At 46.3% G+C, this 26,299-nt stretch overlaps 1 protein-coding gene across 8 annotated transcripts in view; it reads right to left on the bottom strand.

Moving 5' to 3' along the window:
- Positions 1–5,943: 5,943 nt before the first annotated feature.
- The window catches only part of LOC132402224 (leucine-rich repeat and fibronectin type III domain-containing protein 1-like protein), a 622,638-nt gene continuing 602,282 nt past the window's right edge, over positions 5,944–26,299 (bottom strand). For all 8 annotated transcript variants that reach the window (XM_059984982.1, XM_059984980.1, XM_059984981.1 and 5 more), the window contains one exon: positions 5,944–8,845. In XM_059984982.1, the coding sequence (XP_059840965.1) occupies positions 8,203–8,845 (643 nt within the window). In that variant the 3' untranslated portion in view covers positions 5,944–8,202. The remainder of the gene's footprint in view (positions 8,846–26,299) is intronic.

Below are 26,299 nucleotides of genomic sequence, written 5' to 3'. Positions count from 1 at the left end.
AGCCCAATGATCCAAAAATCTTATCCCCTCCCTCCTACACCAACTCCTTAGCCATGTATTACCTTCCTAGTTCTGGCCTCACTATCACATGGCACGTGTAGCAATCCTGAGATCACAACTGTGGAGGTCCTGCAACTAACTTTCAGAACCTTGTTACTCATCCTACCTATGTCATTGGTGCCCACATGGACCATGACTTCTGACTGTTCACCCTTTCACTTAAGAATGCTGAGGACTTGATCCGAGATATCCAGGAACCTGGCACTCGGGAGGCAACATTATATTCAGGAATTTCATTCTTGCCCACAGAAAGTCCTTTCTATTCCCCTAACTAATGAATCTCCTATCACCACAGTGTGCCTCCTCTCTCATCTTCTGTTCTGAGTCACAGAGACTGACTCAGTGCCAGAGACCCAGTCTCTGTGATTTGCCTCTGTAAGGCCATTCCCCCAACAGTATCCAACGTGATATCCCTGTTGTTGGGGGGGATAGCCACAGGGGTACTCTGCACTGGCTTCTTAACCCCTTTCTCCTTCCTGTCTGTCACCCAGTCTCCTGTGTCCTGCACCTTGGGTGTAACTACCTCTCTGTATGTCCTATCTGTCACCCCCTCAGCCTCCCACATGATCCAGAGTTCCTCCATTTCCAGCTCAAACTCCTTAAAGTGGATTGTTGGAAGCTGCAGCTGGATGCACTTCTCACAGTTGTATTCATCAGGGACACTACTCAGGCAGTGGACCCGAGTGAAATCCCCTCCTCTCAAAGCTTCTGATGTCCAGATTGGTTGCTGGTCAAAGCTGTTTTTTACTTCTTTTTCTTTCAATCGTGATTCTGTTACTGTTGGAGCCTGTGACATATGTTTTGGTGGCGGGTTTTCAAGCTGATTGAGCAATCTGGCACTTGGCTGTCTCTGAAAATGTTTCATGAGGCTTTGGGTGAAACATGCAGTCTGGAGACGGGGCATGAGCCCATAATCATTTCTCACCGATATCATCAGCTGAAGTGTCAGGGAAGATTGAAATCATTGAGGACTGAGAAGGCGAGCAGATTGTCAGCATCGTCTACCAGCCTCTCGCTCACTGCCGTCGGAGGAAGATGTTTGAGTGTAACAATCCCTTTCTCCCTCTTGCTGCTTTTCCTAAAGACATTCGAATGCTCTTTCTTCTCTCTTTCTCTCTCTCTCTCCCTCCCTCAATGCGATAGCAAAAAAGAGTTTTGATCAGCAACCAATCCGGACATCGGAAGTTTTGAGAGAAGGGAAGTTCACTTGGGTCCACTGCACGGGTAGAAAAGCAAGCAGAGGGTGGCTATAGTGAAAAAGAGCTTTGACAAAGGATCAGTTGGCGTTTGGGATTGATCGGCAAGAGCAAATTAAAGGAAGGCAGGGGCAAGTGCTTCAGCCGTTGCCTGAGTGCCGAAGTTCTGGCTTTGTGGTTTGTGGATTGAATTCTGCAGTTCACATTACGGTGTGTTACCGTTTTCTAGTCTCTCCTTTTCTTGTTGCTACTTGGGGCGACTTTGAATCAGGGCAGCTTGCAGATTACGAACATGGAGCGGAGCTGAATAGCCCGGACTCTTTTCGATCTTCTGTTTTAAATTCTGTGTTTTTCAGTTTTTTTTGTTCCAGTTTGCGCAATGTCTTTCTTTCGTGCGTGGGGGTGGGGGGGTGGTTGCTGTTCTGCTTTGTACGGGTCCCATGGTGTTTCTTTGGTGGCTGTCCACGGGGAGGATGAATCTCAGTGTTGTATAATGTATACATACTTCGATGATAAATGTACTTTGAATGTTTGAATCTAATACCTCCTCTGGCAATATGTACCATATACCCAACACCCTCTGCGGGAAGAATTTGCCCCTCAACTTCATTTCAAACCTTTCCCAGCAATCCTTCTGCCTTCTACTTTTGCACTGTGTAACCATATCGAGGGGAAGTCCCAGTGAGCCATGTGTGCTGGAACAGGCCATTGAGGACAAAGTGAGAGGCAGATGGCTATAGGGAGAATTGCCATACTTATAACGCAGAGGCCAGAGACTCAGGTTCAGATCCCAGCCTGGGGACTGTGAAGCCTAAATCCAGTTGATATCCTGACCACTGTCAAATATCATCTGTTTCACTGGTTCACTGATATAATTCAGGAAGGGGAGGACGAGATTACCATTGATGTGCTAGGGATGTGATAGACAGTGTGTACGGCATTAACCCATCTCTCATCCTCACCTGTCTGGGCTCGATGTAACTCCAGAGCTGTAGTGTGGTTGACATTGAGAGGGCTCCAGATGTGACTCAAGAAGGTTCTGGGTTCCAATCATGGGTAGCAGATGCTGGTCTTTTCTCTGTACCCAATAAGTTAATAAATGTCACCTATTTGCTGCTGGCAGTGGGAGGATGAAAGTGGGCCAGACACCCAGAAGATGTTAAAAGATGCTAAATAGGCAGTTTAAATGGTCCGGCACAGACTAGATGGGTTGAAGGGCCTGTTTTCAGCCCTTTTTGATTTGGAGCTGGCTTTCCTATAGAAGACAGAAGGTAGTGATCAAAGGGACTTATTCGAGCTGGAGGTCTGTGATTAGTGGCGTACTGCAGGGATCTGCTACTTACGATGTCTTTAAATGACCTGGATGAAAATGTAAATGGGTGGGTTAGCAAGTTTGCAAATGATACAGAGACTGGTGGTGTCGTGGATAGCTTAGAAAACTGGCAAAGAATACAGCAGGATATAGATCAGTTGCAGATATGGGCAGAGAAATGGCAGATGCAGTTGAACCCAGTCAAGTGTGAAGCGTTGCATCTTGATTGGTCATTTACGAAGAGACAGTACACTGATAAGGGCAAGACCCTTAACAGCAGACACATCCTGGAGTCCAATTTCGTAGCTCCTCAAAAGAGGCTGCACAGGTTAATAGTGTGGTTAAGAAGCCATATGGCATGCTTCTCTTCATTAGTTGAGGCACTGAGTTCACGTTGCAGATGTATAAAACTCTGCTTGGGACACAGTTGTTTTTTTTGCATGCAGTTCTGGTCACCCCACCACAGGAAGGATTTTGAGTCTTTGGAGAGAGTGCAGACGTGTTTTACCAGGACGTTGCCTGAATTAGAGGGCACGTGCTATCATGGTGTTGGAGAAACCTGGGTTGCTTTCCCTGGAGCGGTGGAGGTCAAGAGGTTTATGAGATTATGTGAGGCACAGAGTGGAGAGACAGTATCCTTTTCCCAGAGATGAAATGCCTAATTCCAGAGGGCTCATATTTAAGGCAAGAAGAAGTAATTTCAAAGGAGAATTGAGGGACAAATGTTTTACACCGGGAGTGTTGGGTGCCTGGAATGCACAGTCTGGGGTGGTGGTCAAGGCAGAATCATTCGAGACTTTAGGAGACGTTTAGATCTGCACGTGACTGTGGGGAAAATGGAAGGATATGGACATTGCGTAGGCAGAAAGGATTAGTTTAGTTGGCCATTTCATTACCAATTTCATCGGACCGAAGTACCTGTTCCTGTGCTGTACTATGTTCTATGTTCTGCATGGATGGAGGGACATGGAGGGCAATAGTCCAGGTGCAGGGTGATGGGACTAGGCTAGGGGTTCCCAAACTTTTCTACCATTAATGGAAGGGTCCATGAACCCCAAGTCAGGAAACCCTGGACTGGACAGAATAGAGGTTCAGTATGGACTAGATGGGCTGAAGGGCCTCTTTCTGTGCTGTAGTGCTCAATGAATCTATGACTTTCTTCAGGCTGCAGGAGAAATAATGGTCAGAGTTGGGGTCAGGGTTTAACACAGAATGAGGGTCAAGGTCTGGGCCTACGTCAGTGCAGGGTTAGGGTAAGGATCAGTGTCAGGGTTAAGGTCAGGGTCTGGGCTGGGGCTAGTGTCAGGGTTCGGGCCCATATCAGGGTCAGGGTCCCGTGAGTGGGGTTACGAGTGGACAGGGCACCTGTAGGGTTGTTATAGAAATGGGCCTTTATGTGTTTCCATACACTGAACTCCACAGCCCCTCTGCTTTTCCAAGGATTCCTGCACTGACGCCCATCTGCAGGTAGCTTAATTTGATAGAAGTGAAACATCCTCCACTATCTTTTGATTTCAGTGTAGACATCTGATTTGTCTCAGTGTCACGTACATAGAACCCAAAACTGATTAGACACACCAGGAACCTCTAAATCAGGGGCTCCCAACCTTTTATATGCCATGGACTCCTACCATTAACCGAGGGGTCTGTGAAGCCCTGCTCGAATTAAACATGGTTCAGAGTAACAAGTTTCAACATATTCCAGAGATATCGAACCTGATTCTGATAGTGAAATTCTTCCCTGTATTCACACTGATATTGTGATCCAGGAATTCCTCAGCATACCAGGGTCTGTAAACATAAGGCTATGTAAATGGCCAGTTGGACCAGAAATATGGAGTGTGTTCGGCATTGGACCCCACGCGACAAGAGGGGTATCACTGCATGAGGAAAGTTCAAAGAAGCATACTTAAAAAGACCAAAGCCTGAGGTACTTCTCTTCTGCAGAGACAGACACACTCCACTGAGGTGAAAGGGGAGTTATTAGAAATATCCAAAGCCAGGAGAAGAGACTGATTCCAGGGACAGGAGGGTTGGGCAGCAAATGGTGCAGAGACAGAGGGCCTAGATGGAAGGCAGGGAATTTGCTTTCACGCTGCAAGTCCCAAGGCCCATTGCTAGGGTGGGAATTAGAAACTGACGTAACATTGCAAACTGGCTATTTTTTGGAAGGGGAGGCATGTATGGGAGTGTGGGGAGAGAACAGGGTGATTACATAGAGCAAGTATCAGTGTGATGGGCTGAATGATCTTCTGAAAAGCTGAAGAGTTAATTGGCCGCAGGTGGAAGCATGCTGTATGGTGGAAGCCTATGGTGAATGTGTGTAGAGTGGAGAAGCTTATCACCAGCTCTGTTATCTATGAAGTACATCATTTCAGTCTGATGCCACAGGCTCCGACAATCATGATTCATACACAGGGCTCACTATCTCGAGAGCTCCGTAAAGCCTGTGATTTATTCCAGACACTAAAATGTAGTTTTCTTTGAGTTTAAATCTCCCAAAAGAATTACAAACATTTAACCTGTTCTAAAATGAAATGGGCCAGATGATAGAACAGTGCAATTTAAGGAAACACATCAGCTGGGCAAAATATATACCACCCCCTCTGAACAGCTGGGGTAAAACCTAACACCCCCTCCAAACAGCTGGGGCAAAATATAATACTCCTCTCTCTGTACAGCTGAGGTAAAATATAACATCCCCTCTCTGAACAGCTGGGGGTAATCCTAACTCTCCCTCTCTGACAACTACCCACCCCATCAGCTAAACAGGTGGGTCAAAACCTACACCCCATTTCTGAACCGCTGGACAAAACTTGCACCCTGCCATCCAGACAAAGATCTGGGGAAATGTTAACACACGCTTCTCTGACCAGCCAGGAGAACTGTAACATCCACCTTCTCTTCGAATAGTTGGATGGAACTCTAACACCCCACCCCGTCTGCTAATCAGCCGGGAGTAACTCTAACATCCCATCCCATCAGCTGAACAGCTGGGGGAAACCCCAGGTCCCCACCCATCAGTCGAACAGCTGCGGAAACCCTAAAAACCCCCCTCATTAGCCAAACAACTGGGGGAATCTCCAACACCCCTCCCTGTCAGCCAAACATCGAGGAGAAACCCTAACCAACACCTCATACTGACTGCACAGAAAAACTTGGGAACAGTATGACCCAATGGTGGGATCCTGAAAGAATACTGGAGCGAAGGATGGACAGCAATGGAAAGTTAGAAGGAAGAAGTTTTGGGAAACAGCAGAAAAGGACATGGCAAGATTTAAGTTTGCAGGCCAATTTTGTTTTCATTATAAAAGTTTATAGTTTATTACCATGATAAATTATTTCTGTAATAAAATTTTTGCTTTATAACTCAGTGTAAGAACATTGGGTGATTCATTAACTTATATATTGTATGAGCTGGCATCTTATACACACAGTCCAGCAACTACACGTTTGGAGCCTCTGATCTGAAATTCCTTGCTGGCCTGGATTTATTTGACTTATAGATCTTTCAGGATGTGGGTGTCAGTGGCAAATCTGGCACTTATTGCCCAGGATGCTCTCGAGAAGGTGAAGTTGAGCTACCACCTCAAACCACTTTAGTCCTTCTCATGAAGGAGCTCTCCATGGTGCTGTTGGTGAAGGAGCTCTCCATGGTACTGCTGGCCAGGGGTTTTAGAGGCAGTGAGAATGGATGAGCGGTGATATAATTCCAAGTAAGGATGGTGGTATAACTTAGAGGGGAACCAGTGGGTGGTGGTGCTCACTGCCCCTGCTGCCCTGGATGGAGAGGTGGCCGGTGTGTAAGGTGCCTTCGGAGTCACTCCAGTCAGTAACTGCAGTTCCTCACCCAGACCACCTAACTTGGCTGTCCATCTTTACCGTAGTCCATTGGGTTCCACTTCCACAGCATCAAGCATCTGTATTTTACTCAAAGCAACCCTTTTCAGATTAAGTTCTACAAAAATGGCGATTTTGAATTGTTGTTGGTGCTTGAATTAAATTAGACATCAAAGACCTTGAGCAGATGGGGAACACAGAGACCCCTGCAATGACAGAGTTTGACCTCAGTAGAGGGTCTCTGACACCTGTACAGCAGCAGAAACCAATCAGAACAAAGTGCCAAATGCTGACCCTGTCAGCAGGACTGGAGACAATAGGACAGGTAGTGGTGGGTGGTGCTGGGCTGCAGATGACAAGAAAGGAGGAGGTGCCGGGGCTGGAGACAACAGGAGGGATGGAATTGCCAGGGTTTTAGGTTGCTGTAGGACTGGTGACAGGTACACAGAAGGCACACAGAGTGTAACATGGCAAAGGAGAATGCATGGGGAAAGCACACTGACATCAAATTGCACATCTGTACACAGCACACACTGTCTTTCTCTCTCTCTATCTCTCTCTTTCACACTCACACACTCACACTCACTCATGCATACACACATATACTCATGCACATATGCACACACACGCATGAGCCCACTCACACTCACACATACAGCCACACTTACACACAGATACACACACACATGCTTGTGCTCAGACTAACACTCACACGCCCACACACCGATCACACATATGCATACATTCACACTCACACTGTCACACATACACACCCATACCTTCACACATCCATGCAAACTCACACATACACACACCTGTCACACACAGGCATCAATGCAGTAACACTGTCACACATACACACACACACGCTCAAACATACCTTCACACACCCATGTGCGCGCACACACACTCACGTGTGCATACGTATGCACATACACACACTCACACGTGAGTGCACACACACACACATGCACACACACACATTCACACATGCACACACTGACATGCGTGCACACACACATGTATGCAGACACACATAATCACACATGCACACACGTACACACACACACACACACACACACACACACACACACACACACACACACACACACACACACACACACACGCATACAGGCAGAGTCTCTCATTTTCACACAAATGTGGCCACATCATATCACAGAGAAGGAGACACCAAGACTCATAGACAGACACAACTGGATAGTTACACACACAATTGCAGAGAGAAAAATCAAATTTAACCAAAACTATACAAAAATCGATGCAGCAAATTGCATCTGTACTGACTCCAAATGAGAAACAGGAGGTTAGTGAAATGGCCATGGTGATATTAAAATGAGACAATGGGAAGCATAATGAAAGAATTGAAATTCATTCAGGATCCATGGTGATTAGGAGGAGATATAGCAGAATGTTCCGGCAATTGTTGGCTGTAGTTCAGAATTACAGCCTTTGCAGTTGATCAAGACAAATGATGTTGCTCAAACGTCTTCCGCCCTATTATTTCTGTACATATCTTGTAGATACAGACACCCACAGACACACGCTTATCTAGAACACATCAGACACTCTTCAAATGCCATGCTTCAAGGTATCAAAAATATATTATGTACAAAAATGGAAGAGAAAAACAGGAATTTCTTGTGGATCTCAACTTCCAGCCCACTCCCCAATCTGTTCTTGGGAGCTGCACTTGGAGAGCCCAGACTGAATATGAAGGCCGCCATGGGACATCCATCAGTTCCAGCAATGGGCAAGTGCGCTAGATTCCATCTGTTACTTGTGATCTTTGCACTGCAGCTGTTTCAAAGTGGTGCTACCTTGACCTTCACCTGGAGCCTCCTTCAGGGAGAGGGGGCCTTCCTTCTGCAGGTCTGTGCACGACCAAGTTCTCCTTCCTTTGTGAGGGCTTGTGTCTCCTGTAGAAAAAGAGGGGCCTTGAGTGACAGAAACGTTCTCATAGCCCGAAGTTAAAGCTACAGCCAAGGTTTCTTTGGTGGGATCTGTCAACGTTTCCTGGACATGTTCCTCCAGACTTTCGGTCAACTTTGAAGTGGATGCTGGCATGGCCCCATTCTGACTTCCATTGGTCTGTGAGTAGACGTTACTGACCTTGGCCTTGTGTTCTGCCGTGTTGTTGTACACTTTGTACCGTATCATGAGGATGATGATGAAGACAAGGACAGCAGCCACGATAATACCGCCGATGATGATGATCATGGTGCCACCAAGAAACTGGGTGTGTGTGGAGTGGCACTGGGTATATTCCTTCTCGGTGGTGAACTGCACGCAGCCCACTGCTCGGGTAGCTGTCAGGGATGTCTGCCTATCGTCATAGACAGCCAGCACGCACAGGTCATAGTCTCGCCCAGCAACCAGGTCTTTCACCAGGAAGGTCTTGCTTGAAGATGGAATCATTCTGCAAGACAATTCCATGCATTAGATAAACAACATGTGATGTCCCCCACCCACAAGTGACAATAGCAACAACAACAACAACAGGATGTTTCTGCTCAGAATTCCAAACACTGGAGGTGGGTTATAAGGAAGGAACATTTGAAGGAGGAGAGGATGGTGTAGTGGGGAAGGGATTTAAGAGCTCAGGGTCCTGGCAGCCAAGTCACAACTCCTGTGAACATGTTCCTGGGGCATGCAAACCATTTCCCAAAGAGCCATTGCTCAGGTGCTATGGATTCCTTAGGATCTGATAAGGATCGAGGGAAAACACACCAGCCCTACTCAAGGGATCAGCAGTGGAAAGGGTGAGTACTTTTAAATTCCTGAGTGTCAACATCTTTGAGAATCTGTATTGGGCCCAACATATTGATGCATTTATTAAGACTCAACAATGGTTATATTTCATTAGATTGAGGAGACACTTGCAAATTTCTACATATTTACCATGGAGAGCATTCTGACTGGCTGCATCACCAGAACCTCAGCCAGTCCCATCATGGGCACTAGCCTCTCCAACATTGAGGACACCTTCAAAAGACGACACCTCAAAAAGATGGCATTCATCATTAAAGGCCCCCATTGCCCAGGACATATCCTCTTCTCAATGCTACTATGAAGGAGGATGTACGGAAGTCTGAAGACACACAATGATTCATGAACAGCTTCTCCTTTGCCATTAGATTTATGAAGAAACATTGAACCAATGAACACTACCTCACTATTTTTTGCAAATTTCTACAGTGGTGCCAAGGAGAACAATCTAACTGGCTTCATCACAGTCTGGTATGGGGGGAGGGGGCACGGCACAGGATCAAAATAAGCTGCAGAGAGTTATAAACTGAGTCATGCTCATCATGGGCCCTAGGCTCCAGAGTATCCAGGATACCTTCAAAAGGCAGTGTCAATCATTAAGGATCCTCATCACCCAGGACATGCTTTGTTCTCATTGCTTCCATCAGGGAGGAGGCAGAGAAGCCTAAAGACACACACTCAACAATTCCCCTCTGCTCTCTGATTTCTGAATGGACGATGAACCCATGGACACTAAACACTACATTTTTATTTCTATTTTTGCACTACTTATTTAATTTAACTATATATATTTACTCTAATTAACGGCTTTTCTGTCTGTTGTAACGTATCACAATGTACTGCTGCCACATAACAACAAATTTCACGACATATGCCAGTGATATTAAACCTCATTCTGATCCCTGATCCCTCACCCAGTTGGGATGCTCCATTCAACACTGTGTGTATAGGGAAGAAGTTGGCTACGGGTGTACTTTAAATGCAACGGAACAATGAAGTCAATATACGGGTGCATTTAAATGCAACTCTGTGATGTGAATTCAACTGGCAGACAAAGGCTGATAATATGCACTTCCTCAGCAGTAGGTCTCGGAGAGAAAGGCTGTCGATATGATCTGTCAAAAGCAACAGTGATGAAAATAGAAAGAGAACCTTCTCCAAATCATTCCAACAGATCTCTGTTAACCATCTCAGTCACACGATGTGCTATCACAAGAGCCTAGATAAATCTGGGCAGTTTTCTCTGTATTGTTGGAGGCTTAGGGGAGATCTGACAGAGATAGAGTGTTTCCCAGGGCCGAAATGTCTAATGGCATGCATCGAAGGTGAGATGGGGTATGATCAAGGGGGATGTGAGGGGTAAGTTTTTTACTCAGAGAGTGGTGGATGGCTGGAACTCACCAGCTGGTATGGTGATAGAGACATCTGGACAGGCATGTGAATGTATGGAAGATGGAGGGATATGGACATGATGTTGATAGGAAGGATTAGTGTTAGGGCATTTTTGATTTGCTTTTTAGTTGGATTGGCATGGCATTGTGGGTTGAATCACAAACAAGAGAAAATCTGCAGATGCTGGAAATCCAAGCAACACCTAAAAACAAGTGCTGCACCTGCCCCTACACCTCCTCCCTCACTACCATTCAGAGCCCCAAACAGTCCTTCCAGGTGAGGCAACACTTCACTCATGAGTCTGTTGGGTTCATCTACTGTATCTGGTGCTCCTGGTGCAGCTTATCAGTGACACCCAACATAGATTGGAAGGCCACCTCATCTACACTCCATCCACCAGAAAAAGCAGCATCTCCCAGCGGCTAGTTCCACTTCCCATTCCTATTCTGACAGCTCAGTCCACGGCCTCCTCTACTGCTGTGATGAGACCATACTCAGGCTGGAGGAGCAACTCCTTATATTAGTCTCCAACCTGATGGCATGAACATTGTTTTCTCCAACTTCCGATCATGCTCACCCTTTTCTCCTTCACTCCTTCTCCATTCCCCATCCTCTTTTCCCTCTCTCACCTTATCTCCTTCCCTGCCCATCACCCCACTTTGGCGTTCCTCCCCCTTTTCCTTCTATGGCCTTCTGCACTCTCCTATTAGATACCCCCTTTCTTTAACCAATAGACTTCCCAGCTCTTTACTTCACCCCTCCCCACTGGTTTCACCCATCACCTTGAGTTCCTTCCTTGCCTCCCCCCACCTTCTAACTTTAACTCCTCATCTTTTTTTCTCCAGTCCTGAAGAAGGGTGTTGACACAAAATGTCAACTGTACTCTTTTCCATGGATCCTGCCTGGCCCATTGTGGGCTGAATGGCCTGTTCCTGTGCTGCAGTCTTCTACATACTATGTTCTAAGTGACCCCACCCTGGGCCCTGTTCACAAGTGATGGAAGCCCCAATCTCCTGGCTGGAATTTAAGGGTGTTGCTCATTCAAATGGGTCAAGCTGTCACCCAGTCTCCACTGGAAACTGGAAATTGGTTTATTATTCCAATTGGTACAGTTTTGCATACCATCCATTCAAATCACTTCATCGACAATAGCATACAAAAATTGCAGGAGGAACTCAGCAGGTCAGGCAGCATCTATGGAGAAGAACAAACAGTTGACTTTTCAGGCTGAGACCCTTCATCAGGGCTGGAAAGGAAGGGGGAACATGCCTGAATAAGAAGGTGGGGGGAGGATATGGAGTACAAGTGAGAGGTGGGAGGTGAGGAAATTACAGGATATCAGTGCATTGATGTTATACTCAGACAGACAGACAGAAATACTTTATTGATCCCGAGGAAAATTGGATTTTTTTACAGCTGCACCAACCAAGAATAGTGTAGAAATATAGCAATATAAAACCATAAATAATTAAATAATATTAACTAAGTAATGCCAAGTGGAAATAAGTCCAGGACCAGCCTATTGGCTCAGGGTGTCTGACACTCTGAGGGAGGAGTTGTAAAGTTTGATGGCCACAGGTAGGAATGACTTCCCATGACGCTCAGTGTTACATCTCGGTGGAATGAGTCTCTGGCTGAATGTACTCCTGTGCCTAACCAGTACATTATGGAGTGGATGGGAGACATTATCCAAGATGGCATGCAACTTGGACAGCATCCTCTTTTCAGACTCCACCGTCAGAGAGTCCAGTTCCACCCCCACAACATCACTGGCCTGACAAATAAGTTTGTTGATTCTGTTGGTGTCTGCTACCCTCAGCCTGCTGCCCCAGCACACAACAGCAATCATGACAGCACTGGCCACCACAGACTCGTAGAACATCCTCAGCATCATCCGGCAGATGTTAAAGGACCTCAGTCTCCTCAGGAAATAGAGACGGCTCTGACCCTTCAGGTAGACAGCCTCAGTGTTCTTTGACCATTCGAAGTGCCACCAGATAATTTGCAAAGTACCTGACAATAATTAATTTCTGCACATTACTGTGTTTATCTATGTGTAAATCATTTGTAGATTTAATTCCTACTTTCCTAAGTTAGTGTGTGTAACATATCTGTTACATGTATTACACCCCGATCCAGAGAAACATTGCAACAGGCCAGGCAGCATCTATAAGGAGAAGTGCTGTCGACGTTTTGGGCCGAGACCCTTCGTCAGGACTAACTGAAAGGAAAGATAGTAAGAGATTTGGAAGTAGTGGGGGGAGGGGGAAATGCGAAATGATAGGAGAAGACTGGAGGGGGTGGGGTGAAGCTAAGAGCTGGAAAGGTGATTGGCAAAAGGGATACAGAGCTGGAGGAGGGAAAGGATCATGGGACGGGAGGCCTCGGGAGAAAGAAAGGGGGAGGGGAGCACCAGAGGGAGATGGAGAACAGGCAGAGTGATGGGCAGAGAGAGAGAGATAAAAAAGGGAGGGGAAAAAAACAAAATAAAACTAAATGTTCAATGTTCAATAAACATTGACTTCTCTAACTTCTGTTAATGCCCCTCCTGCCCTTCTTACCCCATCCCTGATATATTTAGTTTTTTTTGTTTTTCCCCTCCTTAATTTTAATCTTTCTCTCTCTGCCCGTCACTCTGCCTGTTCTCCATCTCCCTCTGGTGTTTCCCCCCCCCCATCCCCCTTTCTTTCTCCCAAGGCCTCCCGTCCCATGATCCTATCCCTGCTCCAGCTCTGTATCTCTTTTGCCAATCACCTGTCTGGCTCTCAGCTTCACCCCACCCCCTCCGATCTTCTCCTATCATTTTGCATTTTCCTCTCCCCCTCCTACTTCCAAATCTCTTACTATCTTTCCTTTCAGTCAGTCCTGACGAAGGGTCTTGGCCTGAAACGTCAATAGCGCTTCTCCCTATAGATGCTGCCTGGCCTGCTGTGTTCCACCAGCATTTTGTGTTTGTTGTTTGAATTTCCAGCATCTGCAGATTTCCTCGTGTTTGCCAGAGAGACTTTGCTCTGTTTGGCAGTGTACATGTATATAGTTAAACGACAATAAACTTGACTTGATAAGGGAAATGACAAAACAAAATATATTGGTATAGTTTTAGAAGAAGTGTAGAAAAAAAAGCAATTATTTTTTCTTTATTAAGGTACAGCGCAGAACAGGCCATTCTGGCCCTTTGAACTGATCCACCCAACAATCCCCCCACCTAATTTAATTCTAGCCTAATCAGCAGACAATTTAAAAAGGACTAATTAGCCTATTTCCTCAAACCTCAATTTAACCTGAGCCTCACCACACAACAATGTACAATGATCAATTAAACTACCAACCAGTACACCTTTGGCCTGTGGGAGGGAACTGGGGCACCCAGCGGGAGCCCACACGGTCACGGGGAGAACGTACAAACTCCTTACAGGCAGTGGCGGGAATTGAGCCATGTCTGCTGTACTGTAGAGTGCTGTGCTAACTGTGCCACCCTGCACTGCCTCTGGTGCTGCTGTGGGCTACGATGTGGTATACTATAAAGTCAAAAGTTTAATTGCTATACAAGAGGTCCATTTAATAGTTTTATTCCAGTGGGATGGAAGCTGCCCTCGAGCCTGGTGCCACGTGCTTTCAGGCTTTTGTATCTTCTGCTGATGGAGGGTTGAGAAAAGAGAATGTCAGGGTGGGAGGGGGTCTTTGATTATGCTGGCTGATTTCCTGAGGCAGTGAGAAGTGTAGACAGAGTCCATAGAGGGGGTTAACTTTTGTCACGTGCTGAAATTTCTTCAGAAGAGTAGTTGGCATCCCAATCTGGATAGAATAGGTTGCTTTCTATGGTGTATCTATCAAAATTGACGAGGGTCAATACGTTGAATTTCTTTAGCTTTCCGAGGAAGTAGAGATACTGGTACACTTTCTCAAAAACAGTGTCCACATGGTTGATGATATCCATAAGATCATAAGATGTAAGAGCAGAATTAGGCCATTTGGCCCGTTGAGTCTGCTCTGCCATTTCATCTTGGCTGATCCGATTCTCTCTTAATCCTTATCACCTGGCTTATTCCAATATCCCTTCATGCCCTCACTAATCAAGAATCTATCAACTACTGCCTTAAATACACCCAACGACATGGCAATAAATCCCACAAATTTACTGTTCTCTGGCTAAAGAAATTACTCCTCATCTGTGTTCTAAAAGGATGTCCCTCTATTCTGAGGCTGTGTCTTCATGTCTTCATGTCCTAGATCACCACTGCAGCAAACATCCTCTCCACATTCACTCTAACAAGGCCTTTTAACAAAGAGTCATAGAGACTTGTCAAGTCAAGTCACAGATACTGGCCCTTCAGCCCATCTAGTTCATGCCAAAACCATTTAAACTACCTACTCCCATCGATCTGCACCGAAACCATTGCCCTCCGTAACCCCACTATCATTGTACCTATCCAAACTTCTCTAACCTTTTGAAATTGAGCTCACATCCACCACTTGCACCGGTAGCTCATTCCACAATCCCACCACTCTCTAAGTGAAGAAATTTCCCCTCATGTTCCCCTTAAACTTTTCACCTTTCACTCTTAACCCATGACTTGTAGTTGTAGTCCCACCCTGCTTGCTGTCTATACCCCTCATAATTTTGTGTAGCTCTACCAAATCTCCTCTCATTTGATAGGTTGCAATGAGATTCCCCCCTCATTCTTCTGAATTCCAGGGAGTAGAAGCCTGGAGCAATCAAAAGTTCTTCATGTGACAAGCCTTTCAATCCTGGAATCATTTTTGTGAACCTCCTTTCAACCCTCTCCCGTGTCAGCACATCAGGGGCGCGGAATGCTCACAACACTCCAAGTGAGGCCTCAGCATTACATCTTCGCCTTTATCCTCTCTAAATGAATGCTAACACGGCACTTGCCTTCCTCGCCACCAACTCAACCTGCAAGTTAACCTTCAGGGAACTCTGCACCAGGATCCCCAAGTCCCTTTGCACCTCGGATTTTTGAATTTTCTCTCCATTTAGACAATATTCAAAATATCCATGATTCTCAGCGATGCACTGAGGAATCCAGAATCCAGCAATGGGTCCCTAAGTAAAAGGGTTGTGATATCACGTTACAACTGTTGAAAACATGTGGAGTATTGTGCACAGTTCTGGTGATAGCACCGCAGGATGGACATGGTATCAATTGAGTGAGTGCAGGAGAGACTCGTGAGCTTGTTGCCTGGGGCAAAGAGCTGTAGACTGGATCTGTTGTGTTTATTCTCACTGGGATTAGGAGGGCCGTAAATGTAGTAGATATTCCAGGTCAATTTCCCAGAGTGGGGTGGGGTGCTGCAAGATTCTAGTTCAGAGGGCACAGTTTTAAAGTGATGGAGAGAAATATACTGGGGGGGGGTGGGGGGGGATCTGAGGGGTAATATTTCCTCACAGAGCTTGGAGGGGTTGTGGAGGCAGAGGAAGTGTGGAAGCAGGTACAATTCAAACCTTTTTAATGGTGTTTATACAGGAAAGGAACAGAAGGAAATGGACCTAATGCTAACAGATTGGGTTAATTAAGGACACAAATACCAGGGATGTATATTGTATACATACTTTAATAATTAAAGTACTTTGAACTTTTTCATTGTGAATAATTATCACTGTCGGCATGGAATGGATGAAAGCGTCCATTTCTGTGCTCAACTTTGCTAAGATTCTATAATTTACTCCTACGCCATTCCATTCTAGAAAGGGGATTGTGTGGACAACAGAAGAAGTCAGATAGGTGGAACTTATGCTGTACACACCAGGGAACTGAAGACTGTTGAGGAAACGAGGGACCAAAGGGTCCAAGTCCATAGGCTCAACAACGTTGGGTGGATGGTGGAGAAGGTCAATGTCATGCCTTCCTTCAGAGGTCAAGGCGTAGAATGTGGAAGTTGGGGCTTCATGTTGCCACAGAACACTGTGTGCAGTCTTGCCTGTTGCACTACAGGAAGGAGGCAGTAAAGGTGCAGAGGAGATTCACAAGGACGCTGCATTGATTGGAGAGATGGGGTAAGTTGGACTTGTTTTTCTTGGAGTGAAAGAGGCAGAACAGATTGTGATGTAGGCAAAGGAAGCATCAATCATCAGAATATTGTCCACGGTAGAGGAAGCACAAACAAGAGAGCAGAGACTTAAGGTGAGGGGAAGAGCGAGAGGTTGATAACTGCCAGAGGAGGTGGTGGAATCAGATTGAATCCCACATATTTCACAGAGCAACAGAGATTTCAGCAAGTGTTTTGGCCAAGCCTCCTCAGGTATCCCAAACCTTGTTGTCTGGGCCATCTTGTTATATCTGATGCCCAGCTGTGATGGAACGTGCATTGAGGTTTGACAGGGTACTGCATAAAGTGCAATATTGTTTTTTTGCATATCATTGAATAAGAAATGATAATATTAATCATTGTTAGAGAAAAGAAAATATTGATTAAAAAGAGCCTGAATGCAATCATGATGAGGTTCTGCATGATTCCAAACAGATCACTATAAATACCAGTGATTATCATGAAACATGTAATTATCCAGTTGTTGAAAGAGTAAAGGCTCCTTTTCCCTTTCTCATTAAGCCTTATGTTGAACATGAACACAGATTTTGCTTTTCCGCGGTTAGTCCAATGTGTAGCCACACAATTTTATGAATGCTGCTTGCATTTTAGACAATTCCGTGTTCATTCTGGTGTCAATAAGACATTAATAGACATTAATAGACATTTTAGACAATTCCGTGTTCACTCTGGTGTCAAGATAAGCTTTCCCAATGACAGCGTCAGCCACAGGCAGGATTGCAGCCAGTTGTAAACCTCTCTCTTCCCTGTACGGGCAAACCAACCCTAGTCCCAGGAAAGCACTGCAAAGCTGCTTTCTACTTGGCAGATGGGTGTCCATTATCAGCTGCTGCTGGATAATGTTGGTGTGAATGGTCAAGAGGGAGAGGTGTGCCAAGAAGAATTTCCAAGGGATTCCAGTTACGCTTAGTGGCCATTTTATTAGTTACCTCCTGTACCCTATCAAGTGTCGACTATTAGGGTCTTCTGCTGCTGCAGCCCATCCACTTCAAGGTTCAACGCATGGTGCAGTCAGAGATACTTTTCTGCAGACCACTGGTGTAACACATGCTTATTTAAGTTACTGTCACCTTCCAGTCAGCTTGAAGTAGTCTGACCAATCTACTCTGACGTCTCTCATTAACAACGCGTTTTCACCCACAGAACTGCCCCCCACTGGATGCCTTTCACACCATTCCCTGTAAAGTGAATGGAATGGAGCTTCCCAACCTGGGGTCCACAGATCCCTCAGTTAATAGTAGGGGACTGTGGCATGGAAAGGGTTGGGAGCCCCTTCTCCAGAGACTGTTGGGCATGAAATCCCAATTTCACAATCTTGTTAGATTCTTGATTACTCAGGGCACGGAAGGGTACGGGCAGAAGGCAGGAGATTGGGGCTGAGAGGGAAAAAGTGGATGAGCCATGATGAAATGGTGGAGCAAACTCAATAGGCCGAATGGCTTAATTCTGCTCTATATCTGATGGTCTCATGGAGATGAGCAGATTCTGAGATATTTAGTCTGCCCCATATGATACCAACAATCATTCCACAGTCAAAGTCACTTGGATCATATTTCTTCCCCATTCTGGTGTTTGGGCTGAACAACAACTGAACCTCATGACCATACCTCCATACTTCCATGCATTAAGTTGCTGCGACTCGATTGACTGATTAGATATCTGCATTAGCGAGCAGGTGTACAGGTGCACTGAATAATGTGGCCACTGAGTGTAAGACCCTGTGACAGAGCTGAACATAGACTTTGACATTATCTGAATGTGGTCATCACTAGGCAGTTCTGGAATTTCTAGTTAATGCTGAATTCTCCAGGCAACACTGCAGCAAGTCCTCTTTTCAGACTGCTACAGACTCCTGAAGTCAGCTTCATGTTGAAGTTTACACAAGTTGAAGACTACACAGATCAATAGGATGGCTAAGAAGCCTTATGGAATGCTTGCTTTTATCAGCCGTGGCATTGTATTGTTAGAGGTTCTGTTCCAACTGTATAGAACTCTGGTTAGGCCACATATGGAGTATTGCATATAGGTCTAGTTACCCCACTATAGGAAAGATGTTGAGGCTTTGGAGAGGGTGCAGGAGAAGTTTACCAGGATGCTGCCTGGTTTAGAGGAATGTGTGTTATGAGAGGCTGAACAAACTTGGGTTGTTTGCCCGGAGGCTGAGGGGAGATCTGATAGGGGTCTATAAGATTATGAGAGGTATAGGGTTGAGCTGTCTAATACCAGTGGGCATGCATTGAAGGTGAGAGGGGGTAGGTTCAAGGGGGATGTGAGGGGTAAGTTTTTTACTCAGAGAGTGGTGGATGGCCGGAATGCGCTGCCTGGTGTGGTGGCAAAGGCAAATACATTAGAGCCTTGTAAGAGGAGTTATGAGGAAGATGGAGGGATATGGACATTGTGTAGGTAGGATGGATTAGTTTTTGTAGTTTTTTAATTTGCTTTTTAGTTGGCTTGACACAACATTATGGGCTGAATGGCCTGTTCCTGTACTGTACTGCTCTGTTTTATGTTTACCTCACTGCTTCTTACTCATCTCCTTGTAGGTACCCACATATTTATTGCACCAAAAATGTCTCACACCCACACCAGCGCCAACTCAAACAAACCCCTGGCTCACCATTAACGTGGCTGATCAGACCAACAAACGTTATCTGCAAACATGCGCAGGGTGATTATTTTGTTTTCATATTCACTCGCTCGTTATGTGCCGTGAGTGAAGGAGTGCTTTACCCCTTCTTTGGTAGAGACATAACTCCATCCCGCCACCCAACATGATCAATCTGCCAAATTAGAAATATTTTAACTCCATCCCGCCACCCAACATGATCAATCTGCCAAATTAGAAATATTGACTAAAGTCAGAGAACATGACAAACACAGAAACAGACCTTTCAGCCCATCTAGCGTGTGCTGTACTGTTATTTTGCCTACTCTCATCAACCTGCACTGGTACCATAGCCCTCCATACCCCTCCCAATCATGTACCTATCGAAACTTCTCTTAAATGTTGAAATTGAAATTGGATCCATCACTTGCACCGGCACCTCATTCCACACTCTCACCACCCTCTGAATGAAGCATCTTCTCTTCCAGTTCTCCTTAAACCTTTTACCTTTCACCCTTAACCCACGACCTCCAGCTACAGTCCTGCCGAACCTCAGTGGAAAAAGCCTGCTTGCATTTACCCTATCTATACCCCTAATAAATTGTGCGCTAGAATTTTCAAGATTCAAGTTTGTTCAGTGCACACATGTAAAGGAGAACAAAATTATTGCTACTCCAGATGCAATGCAGCATAAAGAGTGCAATAAAAAACACACAATAAATATAAAAGCAATCCTCCAAAATACAATGCACAGTAACAATCTTATACATATGTCGACTGCTTGTATAGAAGGGGATGCAAGCTGATGTGTACATAGTTCTGGATTAGCTGGGCTAATGGGTGGAGATGTTGATCAGCCTGACAGCTTGGGAGAAGAAACTATTTATATACAGTACTGTGCAAAGCTTTTAGGCACATATATATATAGTTAGAATATGGGAAACCCATACCATTCACAATGAACTTGACAAGCACATGGGGTCACGGCTCTAACGATCAGGAAATACAGGTGCTGGAGAAGCCCTGAACCCCAACACTCTACGGCAAGCCACAGATGTCCCGCTCCAATCCATGAAGTCTGAATTCCAGTCCACGGTCCGGTCCATGCATTTGTACTCAGGTTATTCCTTTTTCCTCTTGTTCCATTGGACACCTTAATTGAGGTACCTGATTCTCATTTCGGGCCTGTACTTAAATAACTCTAGGGTTTAGCGATTCTTTGCTGGACTGTCCTTGTCAGTCACCCCGTCAGAACCCACACCCAGAAGCTCGGCTCTGTGTTCGGTGTTCAAGAAGAGTCTGGGCTCAGAGGCCTGTGTCCAAGAAGTGCCTGAGTCAAGTCCAAGCCAGATCTGAGTTCTAGTTAAGAGCCAAGTCTAGACCCAGGTACTGAGTTCCTGCCAAGACCCGAGTTCCGAGTCTTGACCTGAGTTTCCTGTCAAGTTCAAGTCCCAAGTCCAAGTCCAGGTTTTCTGGTTTGTCACTCTATGTCTACGTTCATTTTGTCCTCGCTGCTTGGCTTCCCTAATAAGCATAGTCCAGTTCCTAGTACTTCAGTGTTTGTGTCTTGCATTGGGGTCCGCTACCAACGCTTCCTCATGACAACAGAGGCCCACAGGGCTCATGATAGCATATAATACTGTGCACATACATATAGCCAGGGTGCCTAAGATGTTTGCGCAGTACTCTACTAATTTCATGTATTTCGCTGTACTGCTGCCACACAGAAAAAAACAACTTTCACAAGAAGCCTCCAAGAGATACAAGAGATCATGCAAGAGATCCATTCAAAGTCTGATAGCAGCAGGGTAGAAGCTGTCCTTGAACACATTTCACAACATATGCCGCTGATATGAAAGCTGTTTCTGATTCTGATCATTACGTAATGAGAACATTAAAACTTCCTGAAGTGCCTTATTGTGAGACCAAGCCTCCATATTATCATGCAAGAGGTTTCTGCAAAGTCTGATAGCACCAGGGTAGAAGTTGTCTGTGAGCCTGGTGGGACATGCTTTCAGGCTTCTTTTGTCTTCTGCCCAGTGGCAGAGGGGAGAAGAGAGAATGTCAGGAGGGGTAGGTCTCTCATTATACTGAGGCAACAAGAAATACAGTAGGCTGCAAAGGTCTTAGGTACGCACACATTCACTCACAAACACACATACACATACACACACAATAAATATATATATAGCAAGTGTACAATAGTTTTGCCTAGTTTTTTGCACGTTACTGTATTAATTTTATGTATCGCACTGTACTGCTGCCACTCAAAAAAATCAAATTTCGTGACATATATGAGTGACAATAGACCTGATTCTGATATGGACTCTATTGTGGACTGACAGCAGGCAGGGGGCAGGGAGAGGGGAATCATGGTAGATGGATCATATTCTGCATGGAGGTTGGTGACCAGTGGTGTGTCTCAGGGATCTGTTCTGGGACCCTTACTCTTCATGATTTTTATAAATGACCTGGATGAGGAAGTGGAGGGATGGGTTAGTAAATTTGCTGATGACACAAAGGTTGGGGGCGTTGTGGATAGTGTGGAGGGCTGTCAGAGGTTACAACAGGACATTGGTAGCATGCAAAACTGGGCTGAGAAGTGACAGATGGAGTTCAACCCAGATAAGTGTGAGGGGGTTCATTTTGGTAGATCAAACATGATGGCAGAATATAGTATTAATGGTAAGACTCTTGGCAGTGTGGAGGATCAGAGGGATCTTGGGGTCCAAGTCCATAGGACACTCAAAGCTGCTGTGCAGGTTGACTCTGTGGTTAAGAAGGCATATGGTGCATTGGCCTTCATCAATCGTGGGATAGAGTTTAAGAGCCGAGAGGCAGCTCTATAGGACCCTGGTCAGACCCCACTTGGAGTACTGTGCTCAATTCTGGTCGCCTCACTACAGGAAGGATGTGGAAGCCATAGAAAGGGTGCAGAGGAGATTTACAAGGATGTTGCCTGAATTGGGGAGCATGCCTTATGAGAATAGGTTGAGTGAACGTGGCCTTTTCTCCTTGGAGCAACGGAGGATGTGAGATGATCTGTGAGGTGCAAGATGATGAGAGGCATTGATTGTGGGGATAGTCAGAGGCTTTTTCCCAGGGCTGAAATAGCTAGCATGAGAGGGCACAGTAGGTAGTAGGTGCTTGGAAGGAGATACAGAGGAGATGTCAGCAGTAAGTTTTTTACTCAGAGAGTGGTGATGGGGTGGAATGGGCTGCTGGCAATGGTGGTGGAGGTGGATACAATAGGGTCTTATAAGAGACTCTGGATAGGTACATGGAGCTTAGAAAAATAGAGGGCTATGGGTAACTCTAGGTAATTTCTAAGGTAAAGACATGTTCGGCACAGCTTTGTGGGCCGAAGGGCCTGTATTGTGCTGTAGGATTTCTATGTTTCTATGGTTGGGAAAAGGGGAAGAGAGAGGGCAAAAGGAGTGGAAAGCACCAGGGAGACATTCCGTAATAAACCAACTGCTTGGAATCATATGATCTTGCCTGGAGTCTCAGGGCTGGGTGTGTCAGTACCTGCACCATTCCTTCTCTGCCACTTTTCCCACTCCTGTCCCCCAGCACTCCACCCTCACCATTTCCAACATCCTTTGCTCCCTTCAGATTTACAAACGTGCTCTCCACTCGACATTGGCAAATACAGTTCTGTATGTGTAAATATATACATTTATATACATGTGCCAAAGACCTTTGTACAATACTGTATATAATGTATCATTCTATAATGTTCAAATTTTTGCCCCTAGAGTTCTTCTTTCTGATTGAAAGCAGGATCACAGTGGAGAGGTGAATGCCTGAATGCCTGCTACTTTAGGTATTGCTCCAAACACCCAGAGGAGGTGAGAACATCAAACAAGCAGCCAACGGAAGTGGTGGATGCAGGTTCAATTTCAACATTTAAGAGAAGTTTGGATAAGTACATGGATGGTAGGGATATGGAAGGCTATGGTCCAGGTGCAGGTCAATGGGACGAAGCTTGGCATGGATTAGATGGGCTGAAGGGCCTGTTTCTGTGCTCTAGTTTTCTATGACTCTTGATTCATGGAGAGAATCTCAAACCTCGGGAGAAGCTGAATGCTTGGCTGTCAATGGTGGGGAAATTACATGCTGTAATGATGTAGGGACAGGAAAAGAGGAGAGCTCTGACGTTAGAGGATTTGTGGGGGTAAAGAGCAGTGAGACCATGGAGTGGCTTGTTATCTGGGTTCCAATGTTCCAGCGATCACAGAGATCAGCAGACTAGAGCATTGCAAGTTAGGGCACAGGGTAATGTACTGGAATAGTTGAGCACAACAAAGGAACTCCTGAAGAGGATGATTTGACACAAGACTGTACCAGGCGATGCTGCAGAGGTGGAAATGGTAAACACAGGGGATTCTACAGATGCTGGAAATCCAGAGCAATGCAGACATGAAATGCTGGAAGAACTCAACAGGTCAGGCATCATCTGTGGAAAAGAACAAACAGCGATGTTTCAGGCTGCGCCATTTCTTCAGGATTTCAGGTGGGCTGGTCTGGGGAAGGGGTGGATAGGAGATCCCAATCTCATCTGAAAGTTACAACATCTGACCTTGTTTCAAGCAGCTGTCCCACGATAGCAATTGTGTTGGAGGAGAGGAAATGGCATTTTCAACCGGAACTAAAATCTATAGATCATGTGAAATAAACTCACAGTGTTACGGGAGAAGGAAATCTCTGATCTCAAGCCTCTGCTGCCTTGTGGCTACACCCACTCATGTGGAAGGCTTCTGGAGTAAACCCCAGGGAAAAGTCCGGGGCTGGAGTCCCTGAGACAGTGCTAGGTTGTGCTCGGCGCTGACCGGCAGTTCCTGAGACGCTGCTGACACTCTCTGCGACTCCCTTGAGTTCATCAGCTGTGTGGAAAGTGGGCAACAGCTTGCTCTTGGTATGGTAACGCCCTGCCTCGCGTATGACAGCTCGGAGTCGTCACGCACGGTAGACCCCGACCAACAGGGAGCCCCGCTGACTCAGAAACAGCTACAGATATCTGATCATGTAGCGCGTTACAGAATTGTATGGGTAAATTCACTTGTGGGAAATGAGCGGCCTGCAAACACGATTCAGATCGATCGAAGCTGTAAAGGTCACCTTTGTTGATTCCGAGATTTTACACGGTTCTCCAGCTAGTTTAAGTGTAGTATCAGATTGCCGTCTAATTGCTCGCCTCAACTAGCGAGCTCAACCAGAGGGCGAGGGGAGCAGCAGGACGGGCAGAAGAGATATGGCACTGGCTGGCACGAGTGCAAAAGGGATATCTCCTGTTCAGCATCGGATCGGTATCACTGGCATTTGTTATTATGTGGCAGCGCTATATCGCAATGCGCAGTAATAAAACCCGTGGGTTACAGTAATTATATAAAGTTAAATCAAATAAGAAGTGCAAAAACAGGCAGTGAGGTAGTGGTCGTGGGTTCATTGTCCATTCAGAACTCGAGTGGCAGAGGGGAAGAAGCTGTTCCTGAAACGTTGAGTGTGTGTCTTCAGGCTCCTCTACCTCCTCCATGATGGTAGCGATGAGAACAAGGCATGACCTGGGTGATGAAGGTCCTTAACGATGCCTTTCCGAGGAATCGCTTCTTGAAGATGTCCTGGACTGAGTTTACAGCACCCCGCAGCTTATTTCAATCCTGCGCAGAGGCCCCTCCAAACTGGACACTGATGCCGTATACCTGTAGAAAGTTTTGAGTGTCTTTGTGACACATGAAATATCGCCACTGTTGTGCCTCCTTTGTAACTGCATTGATATTGTGGCTCTGCAGAGACGTGATTGACAGCCCCGCCCCAGCACTATTTATTGTTCTCGTTTTAAAACACTTTCATGGGATTGTGGTGAGACGTTCAAGTACATTAATTGTTACATTTTAGCTCGGGTTCTACAGTTATTCACTCGTGTGATCCCTCGACTGTAACCGGAGTGTATAATAATCACCTCGCCCAGCTGTGTGTGACTGCGTGGGTTCTCTTCCCGAGTCACAGCGCCCGGTCTGTTTCTGTGCTTCTCGTAGTAAAGATGCCAGTTGCGATAAAAAAAAGCTTTTCTCTTTTGTCATCATGGTGTCAGGAGTGGGATACGAAACCGATGGTGAAATTGAAGAGCTACGATGTCGGACGCAGTGCCTTAAGACCCAGGGAGTAAGCTGCCTCCCCTGTGCCCCCCCCCCACCCCGGCCAGGCTCCCCAAGACAGGGCGCTGACCCGGAGGGAGGAGCTGGGAACTGAACCCCGATGACGGGAGCCTACAGAGCACACCCCCCCCCCAGGCCTCCCTCGCGACCCACCCGGGAACCCAAGATGCCACAGCCGTGGGAGGACAGCAGGAGCCGCCAGAGAAAGAGGAGGACCAACAGGCCACGACTCCCCCCAGATACAATGGTGCCCGCCAAGTCAAACGTGCCACGTGGCACAATGGGATGACGGTGCCCTGCCCTGGTATGGGAGGGTGTTGCCCTCCGTGCCCTCCTCAACCTAACACCAGCTGAGCAGCGTGACTACATTGTGGCGCTGGAGCGGTATTTCGGGCAGAGGCCATCGGAGGAAGCAATGGGGGAAGAACTGAGTTGTAGACACGTCATGTGGGAGGAAGCCTGGGGGGAGTTTGCAGCAGATCTCCACCACTGTGCTCGGTATGGTTACCCCCCTCCCCCAATTCCCTCCCATGGCCTAGAAAGAGCTTGCCCTCCACGCCTTTGTAAAGGCGCTGACACAGCACGTTCGCCTGACAGCACCATCATTACTGGCAGAGGCAGAGAGGGCAGAAGCAATGTTAGCCCCCAGAGTGTTTCAGCACTGCCCGAGACCACCAGCAGAGTCCTTCCATTGTTGCCTTTCCAGGTGAACAAGGCTTGTACGTGGACGGTGTGCAGAGAGCAACATATGTTGTGAGTTGGTTCACATGGGGTTAACTATCACCATCATCTATGTGGTTATCCTCTCGATGCGGTCCAGCCATCCCAGCCTGAGTGGACGACGAGGGTGGTCCAGCTGACTGCGGTCACCGGCGACTGT

Source organism: Hypanus sabinus, chromosome 11, assembly GCF_030144855.1.
Source record: "Hypanus sabinus isolate sHypSab1 chromosome 11, sHypSab1.hap1, whole genome shotgun sequence".
In the NCBI taxonomy this organism is placed as follows: Eukaryota; Metazoa; Chordata; class Chondrichthyes; order Myliobatiformes; family Dasyatidae; genus Hypanus; species Hypanus sabinus.
This window is presented reverse-complemented; position numbering and strand designations above follow the sequence as displayed.